The following is a 17,558-nucleotide window of genomic DNA, read 5'->3' on the forward strand; positions in this document are numbered from 1 at the left end:
TAACTCATTATCAGGATAAGGCTTACAGTAAAGTGGCTCACTCCCATTAAATCAGGTTTAAGGACTCTGCTACGGAAGCATACTTTTTTCTGTTACACATATAGTACAGTATAAACATGTACAGAGAGCTTGAGATGACAAACATATTTTCTTTGGCTATTTGTTTACTGTGCAAAGGCAGTGGTTACTAAACTTTACCCAGTTAGTATTGGGGAAATAATATGCAACAGATCGGCAACTTATGTCTACTATCAGTACCGTTAAGCAAAACAATAATGTCTTAACGACACAAAGATGTGATATAGGGCTGACATTATGCATTGTAAGCAAGAAAAGCAAGAATAAGTTAACGAATATTCATTAGTATACTTTTCAGTCAAGCTAATTTTAATAAATTCCACGTGTTTCAAATGTGGGGCTTCAACTAATGATTATTTTCATTACAGATTCATCTGCCAATAAATCAATGAATCGTTCAGCACATAAAATGTAAGAAAAAAAAAAATAGTACTGCAGGTAACGGTCAGTTATCTGTTTACTTATTGAATTTGATCTGTTGTATGTCAATTGCCTACATTACCATGAGGTATTCAACTGGTGTACTCAGTAGCTTGTGTCCACATCTCCTTACACTTCTGCATTTTACAGTAAATAAAGTGAACCAGTGACAGAAACCAACACAGATCTGGCAGAATGGGCACTGGATGGGAGCGCACACAGAGCATAAATCTATCACAAATGCATTCCGTTATCCCTTAATGTAATTTTTAGCGGGGCAACAAATGATCATCTCACATAAGTGTAGTATATATGTAAGCACCATCTACAGCAATGAAAATAAAGAAGAAACAGTTTTTCATATGCCAATGTTTGCATTGCAATTAACTAGTGAGTCACGTTTACTGTTATCTACCCATTTTGTTCGGACATTCCTCTGGTGTGAGTAAATGGGAGTGGAAACTTACTTCCTATCTGATGTGATGGTGAACTGGGCGCCCACAATTTCTCTCCATCAGCGAAATGCCATCCTCAAATCAAAACCTATGACTTTGTTCGTCGTATTCCAAGTATTTTGTAAAGCATTTCAATGTAAAACCTCTTCAGCTATTCCATCATAACAAGAACCTTGGGTTTATCATGTCCAGACATGAAATTTGAGTGTACGATCACTTTGTACATAACTGACTCACTTATCCACAATTTCTTCTTATTATAATTGTCAGGGGATGGATCAGTAAATAAAAAAATAAATACACAACTCAACCAACCCAGTTGTTAAAGAAACAGTCACTGTCAAAGCTGGAAGAAGTTGATGTTTCTAGAGCAACATGAGCCATCTGACTTTGTAGAAAGATACCTAACAGTGCTTCTAGCCTTAGGGTAAACTTGTTTTTGTTGTCTTTTGACATATGAACTACACACTGATTTAAAAAAAAAAAAACGCTACCTGTCAATTTTTTATATCAGTATTATTGAACAATCAATTTAGTGATTAGGCTCGAACACGGTTCCAATTTTTTTTTTTTTTTTAATTCATTGATTTATGTACTGTTACAACAAAGCCAGCAATAAAGCACACATTCCTTTAAATGCATCAACTGATAATTCATCTAAACCATCTCCTGTTTCAGTGAATTCGCACCATGGTGCACTTTCCTCGGCTGTGCACCGGTACCGAAATCTAATTTTAAGGCCTTGTTGAAACCAACACAAAGCTTGTTGTTAGCGCTCACTGGAATACAATGAGAGGAAATGTGCATGGGAGTTTATACAATATAGTTAGATTAAAAGCACTTGAACTAGATCCAGTAAGGTGATGAATATTCTTAAGTACTCAGGAAACCATTCAATGGGGCCATTATAGGAAGGGTTTTCCAAAAGAGCCCTCACACCCTTTCCACATTATTTGTTTGTTTAGATTTCTACAGTAAATTCAATTCAGTTTAAAAACTGCATTTGCTTACAGACCTTACACCCACTGCCTTGCCTTTTTTTTTTTTTTTTTTACCATGTATATAAGTGTTGACAAAACCAAAATAACACTGGAGCGTCCTTTAAAACTTGATAACTACTAGTACAAGCACAAAAAGTCATTCAATTACTCACATCCTGTTTTTCTTTAAATAAATCAATAAATGCGCTCTAGGGAGTACACTCCAGTCTGTTTGACATGCAAGAGTAGACATCTGCTAGTTTTTTCCTCTACTTTCGACGTAATGTCAAACAATAGTTAGTAAATCTCTATTATTATTAGAGAATAAAATAAACAATGAATAGCTCAGGCGATGGTGCTACCTGGGAGGGCTTTCAATAAAATGACAAGGCTCGATAAAAAAAAAAGAAATATGTTTATTATAACACTTAAATGTAAGAGGTTAAACTTTTGATCCTTACACACGTCTTACACAATTCTGGCTAACTCCAAGTAACATTACATGTCTTGTGGTAACGTCTCACGTCGCTTTGTTATTTAACTCAAGTGATGTCCCCCTACATCCGTGACATCCGGGAGACCTCCAGAAACAGACGCTACTCACAAGATAGGTGATGCCCCGTTGGAGAAGCGGAGCCCCCATCACGAACACTGGTCGCGACGGACGAGACGTCGCCCCTCAAACTTGCGGACCACCGCTCGACGACCCGGACGCCCGAGCAACCGACGCCATTTGACTCCCGGCGGAACGCCCCGCATGGATACAGCCCACATGCTCGCAGAGCAAAAAAAAAAAAAAAAAAGCGCCTCAAAGTTCAAGTTAACTCCACATGACGGTGAGACGCTGTCCCCTCGAGTAACACTGATACCGCCGATAGGAGGGGCCAGTGCTCTCCATGCCGGGTCACAAGTTAACAACAGAGGCGCTGCCGTCTTACCTGTACTCATCACAGACGGGTAGGGTTAGTCATGCAAAAAAGTCATTTTCTCGACTGGGAATACTGCGGTAAGGTGGTAAAACCGTAACAACGGTCCCTATCAAGAGTGTCTCATTGATACCTAGTGTGCTGCATTTTAAAGGTTCACCCAACCCAGTTTATTTAAAAATATATATATTTTTTTTTTCTGGAGCGCGGTTTATCGCCGCAAATACTAAAATACCCATGAGCCTCAGCGGCCACCGTTGCTATGGAGAACGAGGAAGCAAAGGCGCGGATTTAGATATAGTATAGATATAGTATACTAAAATAAATAAAAGCAAACAAGAAAAAATTACAATTCAGCACCATAGTTATGAAATCTATCCAAAATTAACCAAGAGGACAAAAGTGAACAGATTTAAGCTGCTATGTGTGCTAGTTATGTGTATTGTATCAATTATCAGGTCAAAACTTAATATCCAGGTACCTAACCTCTGAATTTTTAGCTTGGTGACTGAATGTTGCTCATCAAGATAAGCTAAACTAACCTAATCTTACAGAAATCTCACAGACAAACTGTCTAAGGACGGTGAAATAAATCCAAATTTATCTGCATTGCTAGACACTAGAGGTTTGCGAGAATGTATTTGTGTGTGTGTGTGTGTGTGTGTGTGTGTGTGTGTGTGTGTGTGTGTGTAAATGTGTAATTTGGGGGATCTCGTGGGTTTTTATTGTAGCTGCTCATGGGTCAAACCTTTTGCATTCAGACTGCTGACTGCTGTAAGAACAGGTCGAATGCCTGTAATGTTAACTTTAAAAAAATTAAAAGAGGAAAAACTCCTTTCTTTTAAACTCAGATAACTGTTTATGGTTATCTTACGAGTCTTTATCAGTCTGTTTGAAAGTATTTTGGTTTTTAATCACTATATCGTTCAGCATTCTCGAGAGGACAACTAGCCGTGTTAAAAACAGTTGAAAAGAAAAAGAGGTAATGCAAACCTCTCAATTCAGCAGGCTGATTTATTAGTTGATAGCAACGATTGCAGATACAGTATATTGGTAAATGAATATACTGTATGTCAGTAAGTAATAACAACAAAAGTCTTTTGTTCAATAACAGCGCACCAACAAGTTTCCTTTTCAACTGTAAATGCCATTTTTAGTACAGATCTTGGCCAGAATTCTTTTAATAAAAAAATTTAAATGACTCTACGCAGGAAATTACATGAGGTCCCTAAACTCAAAACTGCCAATAGTCCTTTTCCATGGAAGACATTTTGGCATGAAACAGTAAGAAAAGCACATTTGTAAATAATAAAATTGCCATGGCTGAATTCTGTTTATCTGCCTCAATGTCAGGGCCCTGGTATTGTGCATGCTAACTCACTGTCACAGCTTACTGGAAAACTTGAATAGGACAGAGCCATTGTTAATGTTATTCCTAACACCTGTGTTTTTCCCTCTTTGTTGACAGATGCAACAAGACAGTGATAGAGAGGTCAGTTAAGCACAGTTGGTACCATTAACACAGTACTGAGAAGAGGTCTAATCAGGCAAATTAAGAGAAAAAAGCCGTGTAGGTGGACCATGGTAGTCAGACTGAGGTGGCAGCAGCCTAATTGATATGTACAGTAGCTTTCACAGGAAGACCATAGCTACAGCGGCAGTCTCCCCACGGTCACCCCTCTGCAAGGAGGATGAGTTGCCTCCCTCTGGTTGATGTTTCAGAGCACCGGTAGCCAAAGGTAACCTCAGTTAAAGATCTTGTATCTTCGGTTCTAGTGACATATTTTAAGCAAAATCAGGTGGCTTTCCCATATGTTTCTGTTCTAGATTATGTCTTAGGTATACTGGAGTAGCTTTGAACGGCTTTCGCTTCCTGGAGCGCTGGAATGAGCTTGTCGGTGCTACGGAGGGTGATGATAAACAGGAAGCGGCGTGTCACAGAGAAACAAACCATTTTGAATGTGATGTTGGATGGAGAAATCCACATTCACTTTGAGAATTCTTTAAGCTACAACTTATCGTTAGTAGTACTTGAAAACAGTAAACCTCAACATTGAACATGCTTGTTCCTTTGACAGATTTCCCTGTTACCATTGTTAAGTTCACTAGCATGGGTTTCAATGGAAAGGTTTGGCATCTCATGATGGTCTAATTTGGCTGAATTTTAATTGAAATATATTTCCTCTTGCATTTAACAAAGTTAAGTTCATTTTGAGAGATTTAAGTGGCTTTGTAACAGAGAACAGTTTTCAGTTTCCTGCAAGCTCTTTCTCCTTCAGGCCAACTGTCCTCCATGGTGCTCAGAGGAATGCAGATGACTTTCCATCTAAACACTACAACACACAGTACTCTTAGACCTTTCTCTCTCTGCATCATTCATCATTCAGCCAATATATTCAAGGAGTCATCGGACACTCAGATGTGTTTTATGACACATCTTTTTTTTTTTTTTTTTACAGTTCGAAATTTAGTATTGCAAATTTTTCTATTTCAGAATTAAGCTTGCCACTTTGCTTACTAGCATGTTAAATTAGAATGTAAATTTATAGCTACATTTCATTAATGATATGGAATAAACAAAGAATCAACTAACCCCTATATGGGTTAAGAGTGAATCTAAAGCCCAGAGAACAGCTTTCATACAGGCAAAAATAAAACACAATCATTCCATCTACCACAGAACTATAAATTTAGCCTCCTCCAGCCTGAGATAAAGAGAATGACGATAAAATTAAAATAGCATTTGAAATATGTGGAGCAATAGCTGGTGCTACTTTATCACACACACACACACACACACACACACAAAAATCTAATAATGAGGCAACATGCAACAAAGCTGCAGTACTAAAAATAAACAACAGCAACAAGATAGTCACGTACATTTTATAAAACAATTTAAGCATTTTGCTTGATACAAAGTCTGTGCACACACCTTTGGATACTACCTCCTGCCAACTCTTAATCGTAGTCCCAGTGATTAATGTCCTCATTTGGTCACTACATCACTATATCAAAATGATGAATGACTCCCTCTAAAGGCTTTATAAGTTCCTGCAGTTTGCTAACTTCCTAGGAGAAACACAAGCAAATCGAGATCTACAGTATTCTATAAGCTGCATATCTGATCTGCTGGTTTAGAGTGACTTTCAAAAGTATTTCTCTAAAGGGGTGTTGCATTATATCAAATAAATGAAGCATATATCACACACTGCCCGGGGTCCTTTCAAAGGCATCGTCTCCCACAGACACAGTTTCATGTGTACACTATTAAAGTATGCTGTAGAAAAAGAAAAAGAGACTGAATGACAGTTAATAAGGTGGATTTTACATAGAGGATTTAATGAAAAGGCAATAAATTCCAATATCTCACAAGGTCTTCATATCCAAAGGTTAGTCCAATAACAGCCCATGATGAAAATGCAAAACCATTTTGAATTAATCTAAAATGTCACTGTACCTAATGCTAGGCACTTATGTGGATCAGAGAAATGATCCGCCACAGTCAGATTAAACATTAACTGACTCGAAGTGGGGCAGTTATAATTTCTCTCATGGTATTCAAGGGCATTCAAAAGACTTATAGATCAGTTCTATAGCATAAAATGCTGGAAGGAAGATGTACACAGGAGATCCGTGCAGATCAAAGGCACTGCTCCACTGTTGAGTGTGATAGATAGAGGAGAACGGGGGAAGAGTAAAGACACTTTGTCTAAATAATAACCAACCTGTTCAAATACCATTCTTCTATAAGTTTATTTGGCACTTTGAAAACACCCACTTAAGTCATTTTTTCACCATATTATGTCACCCTTTTCTTACTTGAGACACATGCTGTATTTTCATAGAGAGACTGAGAACTGTATTTGGTTATTCAGTAGAAGTATCCAGCTAACGAGGCTGGGAATAAACGCTGACTTACACTAAGCAGATCATATATGTCAGCTATTTATTCATACAAAGGTACTTGAAAGAGAGATTTGATTGATTTGATGTGAAACAATGATCTTATATCAAACCCACAGTGTATTTTTACTCTAATCAGACACAAACTGGGATGCCATGGTGCTGGACTTGCAAGCCAGCAGGTTTAGTTTCGTGCCATACAAACGGACAGTCTCCTGTGGGAAGAAATATGTGCCTGAGGGACTGTAGCCAAGGATCAGGTCATGCTGCTGTACTGTGAGAAATAAGAGTTGAGGCTTTTCTTCATGTAAACCAGATGTCTCTGCTTTTCATCTCAGCTCAGACTACTGAGACCCTGGGTGAGTACGCTTCTAATAGAGCACAGTGACATTCAGCCTATGGAAAACACAAGGTAATTTATAACATAGATCGAAAATGCCGCTCTGACACTCCTTTTTAAACAATGGAAGTGGTGTGTTTCCATGCCAGGATCACGTTACACTCAGTTACCACTTTCTGATCATTTGAATCATACACGTCATACACATACACTTGGTATAACTAAACACACTGCAGTGATGGATTTTCACTGATCGTAAACTCATCATTAGCAAGCTCTAGCATCTGGTATGCTTTTTAATAAGAGGCCCGGATGGCCTAAGGTACAAGACATATCGTACATCTCATAAAAGGAGAGTCTTATAGAGCTGGGGCTGTTATTGGATGGAAATACAGCGGGTTTTTTTTGCAAAGGGGGAAATACTGTCAACCTGACTTCACCAACGTTACTGTGACTGTCTCTTAGATACCATTGTTTCTGAAGGAACTGCTGGTTGGATATTTGCACACCCTGAAAATGTGAGTTTCATTACCGACTTGGAGTGGGGTTTGCATAGAATAAGGCCTTCACTTACTATCAGTATAAGCCAACAGCGTGGTCCTGTGAGTCTCCAGGAAAGACCTCACACATAAGACTTCAACTCAACTGGCTAGAGTGGCTAGTTTTTCGCAGTGGGCTGTTGGAGCTCTAAAACACAGTAGTACTGTGCAGCTGTACTGTTTACAAATACCCTGAAAGGCCTTAGTAGTTGTAAGAATCATCACTTATTAATGAGAAAATCTATAACAACTACATTTTTGCAATATATCTGAGGTTGTTATCTGCAGTGGAGTTAAAAGTTTTACAATGCCTGGCAAAACCTAGGCTGTAGTGCAGCACTCTGAGGATAATGGTGTAGGCCGCACACAAGAACTCCCCAAAGTTATAGATCACATTAAATATCCTCTCTGACACAGAGCTGTCTCCAATATTAATCAGCTTCATTCAGATTTACTATGATTACATTTCTAAGAGCGCTGGCTGTAGGATATGTTTGTAGGTTTTTGTTTGAAGACTGAAAGAGAGACCAGATACCTAGTATCCATTACAAGCCTATTATAATGCCACATCTGTAACACATTTCCATTATACTAAACAAACAGTGTTACTATGAGGACCAAAATTAAGTGCAGCAGTACAGATAGGCTCAAATTATGACTAATGACATAGCTTAATCCTAAAAATCTAAAATAGATTTATCTCTAACACAAAAGGACATGCAAATGGCTATTGTAATGGATATTAAATTAAATATGTGTTAAAACATTTTCCCCCTCTTATCTGCTAATTATATGATATAGAAAGGCACCTTCTCATTAAGTCGAACACCAGGGACAGTAGTCTTTTTTCAAGTGTACAGCCCCCCCCCCCCAAGTGATTTGTTTTCCTTGGTAATACAGAGAGGCACTATAACAGAAATGTCAGTGCTTTTAACTGTGCATGCACTGCACTCCTACTGCTGCTTTACGTGGTGTGATAATACATTTCGTCTTTGGGGCTACAGATAAATGAATGCATAAATAAATTTATAAAATTAATAGAAATTCTTTTCCTCAATTTGAAGTGAAGAATTTCTTTGTTTTGTTTTGTTTTTTTAATTTTTGAAATGGCAAAAGTAAAGTAAATGCCTCATTTTAAATGGAAACAGATCTAAGAGAAAACTCTTGTAACCAAGATGGAATACCCATGAAATTATAGGTTTTCAGGCTCATATGCAGTTATTTAAGAATAACAGACCTGTAAAGGGCTATGCGAAGATTCACAATGCACACATTTGATAACTTGGGATAATTGCATTATATACCTGTTTGCCATTTTTGTACAAGAAATGATTAAATCAACACCCATCACGACCACTTTCACTCTTTTTCCTGAACTCCGCCTTAAAGTTTGTGTAATGATGTGAGAAAATAAGCCTCTTTTTTTTTTTTTCTCTCTCTCTCTCAGTGAGAAACACTTGCCGAACACGGCAAAGTTTTCCAGTCACACCCCTTTCAACAGACATCGGCAAGTTAGCACAAGCAAAGGCCTCTGCTGACATCATTTCGGCAAAAAAGGAATGAGTTGAATCCTCTTTGGCGTCCGGTGACAGAGCAACAAAACCATGGTGCGTCAGGGCTCCACGCATAAAGGTAACGCGTGTGTCCCAGTGGTCACAGCCGTGGTGATGTTGCAAGAGTGAATTCGGATACTGGGTAGGCTGTGCGCCCCTGAGGTTTAATTCTTGTAAGGAGTACTTCGTGTGTGCAATGACCGAACGAAACAGCAATCCGAAACGAACACAAGGAAACATTCGGGATCGCGCAAGCCAGCCAAGTTCTTGGAGAGCTGCCGCCCCCGCGGTTTATGAACACTCATACTGCCAATTTGCTATCATCGCAGTCACCACCATCAAAATCATTCAGGGGCCAACAACGCCTACAAACCTTATTATCACTGCGACCTGATCTAATATCTATATCACTGGAGGGATCAGGTCGACAAGTTCAGTCTAGTCCAGTTATCTTTAGGGGGGGAAAAAAAAAAGGCTTTCTGGGTGCTCCCTGACATCTCAGGCAATCAAATGTGAAATCGGGTACCATCACCCGAAGCCACCGGGTCACTGACCTTATACGACGTCTCCTCAGCGTCGGCACTATCATGTCGCATCAACGCCGGGTCCAGGCTCCTGGTCTGCCTCAGTCTCCGCTTGGAAATGGTCTTGGGGCTCAGAGAGCAGGAGAAAACACTGCTAAACAATCCTTGAGCGGCCATATCTCTCTTTTAGTTGGTCGGGTTGTGGATAAACAGGTGTAAAGGGAGATTCATGTCCCTGCCACAAGTCCAGACGCAACGAAAGGCGCAGCGCCGTTTCACGGCGGCAGCAGCAGCAGCAGCAGCAGCAGGTCCCCTGCGCCTCACCGCGCGTAGTATTATGAAATACGCGCCTGCGGTCCCCTGTCACCCCATCCACCTCCCACATTCTCTGACTCAGTACTTCCTCCTTTCAAAGTTTTAGTCACGATTAAAAGTAACGACAAAATGTATGTTCACCCCCCAAACACCAAAACAAACAATGACGTATACATCGAGGCGCTGGGGGGGGGGCTCTGTTAATTTATAAAGGTGAATTATTATGCACACCAGCAGTGTAAACACAAAGGCAATTAAGCTTTCAAATATGATCCATGCAGTTTGTTAAAAAAAAAACAAAAAACAAAAACGAACCACTAGAAACAAATAAAATATTCTAGTAGGCCTATAGCGGTATTTGTAATGAAATAATGTAATACATAAACTTTAAAAATTACTCGAAGAATTAATATTGTGAGAAAGAACCTTATTGTTTCTAGGCCGCCAAGTGCACTGTATAAACTGTATAATGCTGCAGCGTCCTGTAATCTGATTATATGACATGAGTTGTAGGGTAACTGGGCCAGTGTTGATTAAACTGATCTAAAAATGTAAGTGTAATAAATGTAAGTAGATGATTTGCAAGAACATGCAGTATCTGAATTTCCAGTGGCGGACGTTCAAAACCAGGATACATCAAACAAACTTCAACATAACTGTTAAAAGTAACCTTTGGAGAGAAAAAAAAGGGAAAAAAAGAAGAAGAAACATTTGGCGCTCACATGTGTTGAGTATTGTGAGACCATCATAGTGAGAAAAACACTGGACAGAACTATGCCCAAATTCACAGTCCTCTCTTGACCACACTGCAGTTTTTCCTCACCGTAAGAGATACTTAGCATGTAGTGTCCTGGGAACAAACCCTTCCTGTGGGAGCCCTGGGGAAGGGAACTGTTTGATAACATGACATGTGAACCAGCACTGCATGGCCAGGATAAGGATTCATCAGATACCAGAGTCCACCAAACAGACAGGGGAAGTGGTGATAAGAGGGCGGCTCTGCGTTTGATCAACTTATTTGGTGGTGCCGAGGTTTGGAGTAAGTGTCCCAGCAGATTTTCATCAGACTTCCCGTTATGTCATTTCTCAGTGGGGTAAGTGCAACCTTGGGAGCTTACATCAACTAACCTTGCAAAGGATGTCAGAATAAATGACACTGATAGCCCACAGGTCCTATCACTGGGCTTTTGGAATACCTCCCAAAACCGAGTTTGGTTTGATTTCCGATATTTACATTAATACTTCTAGTGGAAGATAACATTTTTTTTTTTAAAGTTGTCCATGTAATTGCCACAATAATAAAATGCAATTCATATATTAATGCAAATGATGATAACTCCCTTGATTCGCTAAATGGCTTTCCCACAGGCTCTTTATTGTACAGTGCACTATTATACTGTAGAAATATAATGAGCACTACAGTGAGCAGCCCGCTGCTAGGAATGCTGTTTAAGATTGCCGTCTCAACGGAACCCCGGAGGTTCCTGGGGATGTATGGGGGAGGTCATTTTTCCTAGTGATTTATTAGGTCAATCCTCTAATGCTATTAGATCTTGAGGGGGATAAGAAAACAGGCTCGCTGGTTGCATTTCGATTCTTTTGCATTGGCTTCTCTATGTGAGGCCAAGACCTGTGATGAGGATACGATGACCAAAATGTTGGTCTACAATAGTGCCTTTAGCTTAAAAGATATTTTTTTTAAGTGACCTAATGTTAATATTACATATTTCTAAATTTCTAACACTGGTGTACCGGCCAACTCAGATATAGTATGTACATGAGGACTTATTGGTGATTTCTGAAGGACATTAAATGGGATCTCATACTCCGATTTTGTGTGTAGCCCACAGGCTGTGGATGAGTCAGCATGGCACGGCCGGTAGGGCTACTGGCCACTAGATGGCGATAATACGACCACCTTGTTTCTTAAGCATCAACTGAGTCAAGGCAGGATGTGTAGTGCCAGGCACCCACTTGGAGAATTTACCTGCGTTGAGCAGATTAACCTGCTCGGGGGCACCGAGGCAAAAATGAGCAGCCAGGATCCTATTACCCACACAATGAACCCGGGGATTCAGGGGGGGGGGGGCCCTGGGGATCTGGGGGCCCAGGGCAAGTTGTTCTTGCTCACAGAAACAGGATTTAGACGCAGTGAATACAATTCCTGTACAATACAATGCAATTAGATACAATAAAAAAAGATTTCTACCTTTGTGATTCTTATATCATGTCATGGTTTGCAGTGTTGTTGGACTGCATTTTGTGGACAAAATATCATAACACAGAATTACCTTTACACTATAAATACACTATAAATATCACAATGGTGCAAATGATTATGGGGAGCACCCCAAAATAAGAGTTAAATCTGACAAAAACAGAACAGTATAAGCTTCACAAAGGCAACTTTTACTCCAGGCTTCAGACTATTAGATTGGATTTTACTGCAGTTAAAACTGAAACATGAAATATGCTGAAATGCCATCAAAACAGAGATATTTCTTGAGTCAGACTGCAACCATTTCATATTTAAGTACACTAAAAACTCTTGAAGTCAAACCCGTGTAGCTACCATACAACATGCCATAGACAAGTTCTGCTGAAAGTACATAATATGCTGTGACTAGTATATGAAAAAATGTAAATCAAGGATTATTGCATTATTAGCAGAACGTAGCTTAGCCCTGATTTTATGCAGTGCCTCCCTTCTGTCACTTGTCTGTGCTGGTGCGCTGTTAAGCACACATTAAAGCTAGAATCTGTCCTAGTGGGGCACCGAAAGAGAGTGACATTTTATGACACCTGCCATTAGTGTGCAGATATTGAGAAACAACTCCTACGAGCTGTCTCAAATCGTTGCAAAGGATATTTTTAAAGGCCTGTTATGTTGGTAGGAGACACAGTTTGATTGCATGATTGTGTTGTCTGTCTCCTCTTCTTTGGCCACGGTCTCAACAAAGGGGTAGGGTTCACTTTAACACAGCAGAGATGCACAATTTTAACTCAGTGAGTCATCACAGACCCAATTAAACAAGTGTATGGCTCATGTGTTTGCAACCCTAGTTTAAATGCATTTGGTGCAGAAGTGAAACGCACTGCATTTATCTTTTGAAAACTGAGACCCTAAGACAAAACACAATTTTCAATCTGTTTAGTAGACTGAGGCTGTATCAGATTGGTGACTGCTATTATTACTCCAATTACCATCTCTTATTTTTGATAGCACATCTCCTCTCTACAGTGAAGGGGGAAAATGGGAGTAATGGTGAGAGGAAAATGCAATCTAGATGTCAGACAAGCACTTGATTAAGCACTCACAGAGGCAGTCTCTGCATTAGGGCGAGGCCATGCCATCTCACATTTCAACTCCAAGCCTGATCCTTCAAATATTACTGGCCACAAGGTATTGATTTTTCATTCTTCTCAATATCCCCTTGCCATTAATAGAATTTACACCAGACCATCAATATCTCAAGGAGGCCTCCCCTCCCCTTACAGTGCGGCTGGGATCTTCTCACCCTCAGAGAGGGCACACTCGATGCTTGCCCTCCATTAGCTTCAGTTGTTTGTATCTGTCTGAGAGAGAAGACATGGAAATTGACAATACAGGCAAGAATGAAATTTATGTTAGCAGTAATTTGGACAAAAACCAAGAGCGGCGGAGGTGAGTCTGAGGCTATTTCAGGTCTTTTCTCCCACGAATTTCAAAATGACTGACAAGAGAGATGTTTAGTGCTCAGCAATTTATAATATTTAGGGTTGAAACATGTCCCCCACCCATCCGTATTATACCTTTCAGGAATTTGGGTAACATGTCAAATATATTACTGTGCATGTATAGATTAAGTGAGTGAATTCTCTTTTAAGTTCAAGTTCAAAAAGTTTATAGTTTACTCCAACTATAAAAAACACAATTGAAAGAACATTTAGTTTCTTTAGGACTGAGGTATAAAACCTAGACTAAAACTAAACTATAACTATGTATAACTATGAAAAATAATACAGTTAAAGAGAAATATTGTTTCTTTAGGACTGAGGTATAAAAACTAACAAAATCAACCAAGTTATGTGAAATGATTTGTATTTAAAATGATAGCTTTTATATTTATTAATAGATGACTGAAATCAGTGATAATTTTCCATTCTACCAGGATCACACGCGAAAACCAATTACTTCCATATCATCAGGCTAATAGTTATCATAATCCACGGCATTACAAATGATGTGTGTTCTCACAGATGCTGGCTGATTGGCTTGGAGCCCAGCCTGCAGCAACACGGTGCGTCTGATTCAAGTGACAACATCGGCTTGGTGACCTTAACAGCTTTCCATGTGCACATTGATTTTTCTCCCACATTACAGATAATTGCTGGATGCTGTGAATCCTATCCTCCCAGGGCAGCAGGGAGGAGCTTCTGTAGTGTGTTGACACAAGAGTGGCTATCTGATTTGAGGAATGCGATATCCTGGGATCTCTTTGACTGCGATTGTTTTCTGTGTACTTCCTGTCTATGGTATTAATATGTTTAACAGCCTACTGAGAGGGTTGCTTTTATGCTTGTTGGGAATGTTAGTGTTCTATTTTACTGACCCAAGAAAATATAATGATGAATGATTTTCTGAAAAAGCTTTTTCATTAAATATTGTACTTGAATGTTAATGTTTAATTCCAACAGCAAAAGCACCTTTCAGACTTTGATGAGAGCAAAGGCTTTGTCCGACTCTGTAAATGCGTTTCCAACTTGTTTAATTAATTATGATTAATGACCTATTTGACATTCTCGTGTGATGGCAAAAAAGATAATGATCCTGAATAAAATGTGTGGCCAAATAGTGCAAAACACATTATTGGAATTAATGCAGTCAACAGCTTTTACAAATACATCTGTAACCTTTAGTGAGGGCCAAGCAATAGCTCATATTATAATATTATGAGTTTTCTGTTCTGCATGGAGCGACTCTCATCATTTTATGCAAATGACTGCATCCACTGTTTGTTCTGCTCCATAAAGTAATGAAAAAGTCACTTCTACTGTTATTATGTAAGGCACAAATCTGCTTTGATGGACTGAAAATCAACTTGTATCTTCTTGCTTTGCATTTTCATATCTTTTGTATGCTGAAGTAACTGCAGCCGTTGCTTTTGGTTGTTGTTTTTTAGCTACCATTTACTATTTATTTTAGAGCAGCGGGATGTTTTATGTTTCCTGTGCCCTTAAGTGTAATTTACTAATTAATCAAAAATTCAGAAGCACTGCATGTGTTGCAGTCATGTAAGCTGTCAGAGCAATTTGCAAAGAAGCATGCAGCTTCACATTGTTCCAGGGAAACAAATGAGCCGTCCAACCCACACACAGTGAACGGCACATTTAATCAGATGAGTCTCAGAACACATACTGCCTATCATCAAGATCTTAAATCATCACTGATGTGACCCCTTGACCACATGCTAAATTGGATTCTTTGTCATGTACAATGTGCCGCTTTATTGCACTTTGCACATTCCCCATTCCCACTCTAAGTGCTGTGGCCACTGTGTGTCACAGAAAAACAGGCCACTGATGCAGCGCGCTGAGGCCCAGGGCACTGCATCAGGCCACATGATTGGATGGATTCATGTGCAGTATTTGTCTGAAAGGTCTGCTTTTGTCTGCTTTAACCTCACACGGCGTTCCACTGCGGCCATATGGTCATGCACAGCTACTGTATATGTATAAAGAGAAACCGTGTGCCCAATTTGCACCTTATGAATTACTAAAACAATAACACGGAGCTATACATATAGTTCAGACGTTCGGTTACATTGTCATGTTGTTATATAGGAAGCTTTACTTTCGGTTATCATAGACTGCTGTGTGTACATGGCATGGGATGTGTTATGCAAGCAGGTCCATTTGCTCGCAGAGGCAAAGACACGTGCCTCAGTTCATAACTAATGGAAGACTGTGTATGCCATTCACGCATGAAAGATTCTGCATGGCATAATCCAGCGTGAAGTATCATGATGTTAAAATGCCATGGAGAATGCCCTAAAAATCCCAAAATGTGGATATAAAATATACTGTATTTATTAGAATAAAAATACAGTATCACAAGCGACACTATTTGACAATAGATGTGTATAAAACTATTGAAATTATGATAATAACACCTGATGTTACTGTATAACATTTAGGTTAAGATCTAATTCCATGGTTTATACAGGACTTAGGTTTGGCTCTGTGAAGGGTGACAGTTGGCAGGCAGATAGTGATAAAGTCTGGATTACGGTTGAAGCTTAATTTTTAAGCTCTCGTGGATGATAAAACACATGCCATTTCCAAATGCCTCTATCAGGGATCAGATTAATATTTCAGATACTGAAATTTCGTTATGCGCTGAAATGTTGTAAATAATAGCATCAAGATAAAACACTGATGTTTGTGATTGCCCCAACTGGAAACACTCAAGTATGTTTTAACTCTCCTGCTATGACCAGTGGGATTGAGCGGAAATATGAAAACACCACAGGTGAATTTCATCCAAACAGAACATGTTTTTCATGAGAGCCTTGTTCATTGAGGCAGCCTTAACGAATACAGCAACCCACTGGAGTCCAGCTGTTCAGCATTGATCCTCTGTGTTTTCTGATGCACTGGCCCGGAATGTGATGTTATTTCATTACTGAGGCAGAAGCGACGAGCTCAGTCTCCTCCCCCGGGGCAGTGGCCACTCACTTGGACAGGGGCACTGTATGTAATCATATCTGAGTGCCTTAGCCAGACAAGCTCAGTTGCCTATGGAAAATCTGAATCAAGCGGGGGGAAACTTTGGAGTCCGGAGAAAGGACGGGAGCACACATGAGTGAAAGAGGCTTGAAAGGCCTGGACAGGAAAAACTGAAACAAGTACTGCATTAAAGACTTGTCATCAGCAATGGACCCAGACGACAATGAACTCGGCATCTTCACTGTCATTCAGTGAGTAGCGTGCTGTGGATCTGTGTTCGGTGCTTACTGTATACAGCCTGGGGTGATTACTGATTACACAACTATCATATCTCTAAGACGGAGTGCACGGACGGTAGTCATTGAACAAAGACTTTTGATTGCTAAGACCACACATGCGTCAGAGGGTAACAGACTCAGTTTAGCCTTTCACCTCAGCCTTTCATCAATCCTTCTGATGAGAATTAATGATTGACTCAGGTAACGCTTTTGGAGAACAAGGAATTGATTTTGTTTGTATTGTCTTTGTTGTTGTGATGCGGATTGCTGAAGGTCAGCAATCCACAGTAATGATGTATGTTCCTGTGGGACTGCTGAGGTTCTCCTTTGAGATTCACAGTTCCTTTGAAGATAATTGGTGTCTACAACTTTCACAAGAACTCTTCTTTTTATGTCTTTGCACCTGAGTGACAGTAGCGTGCTGAAACCAATGTATGGTTATATAGAGTTCTACACCAAAACATCAGTGTTGCAAGACTCTAGATTATACTGTAGATGCTCGATGTAATTAAACATCTATAGCGCTGCAATTTGCA

The 17,558-nt window shown here is 39.6% G+C and overlaps 1 protein-coding gene across 2 annotated transcripts in view; it reads right to left on the bottom strand.

Annotated features, from left to right (window-relative positions):
- Positions 1-10,007, bottom strand: part of LOC120802029 (rho GTPase-activating protein 6-like) — an 18,667-nt gene extending 8,660 nt beyond the window's left edge. Inside the window, exon 1 of one of the 2 annotated variants that reach the window (XM_040149460.1) lies at positions 9,752-10,007. In XM_040149460.1, the coding sequence (XP_040005394.1) occupies positions 9,752-9,898 (147 nt within the window). In that variant the 5' untranslated portion in view covers positions 9,899-10,007. Of the gene's footprint in view, positions 1-2,537; positions 2,646-9,751 lie in introns of those variants that run through there. The other variant, XM_040149461.1, reaches the window with a different exon arrangement.
- Between the last annotated feature and the right edge of the window lie 7,551 nt (positions 10,008-17,558).

Source organism: Xiphias gladius, chromosome 16, assembly GCF_016859285.1.
Source record: "Xiphias gladius isolate SHS-SW01 ecotype Sanya breed wild chromosome 16, ASM1685928v1, whole genome shotgun sequence".
In the NCBI taxonomy this organism is placed as follows: Eukaryota; Metazoa; Chordata; class Actinopteri; order Istiophoriformes; family Xiphiidae; genus Xiphias; species Xiphias gladius.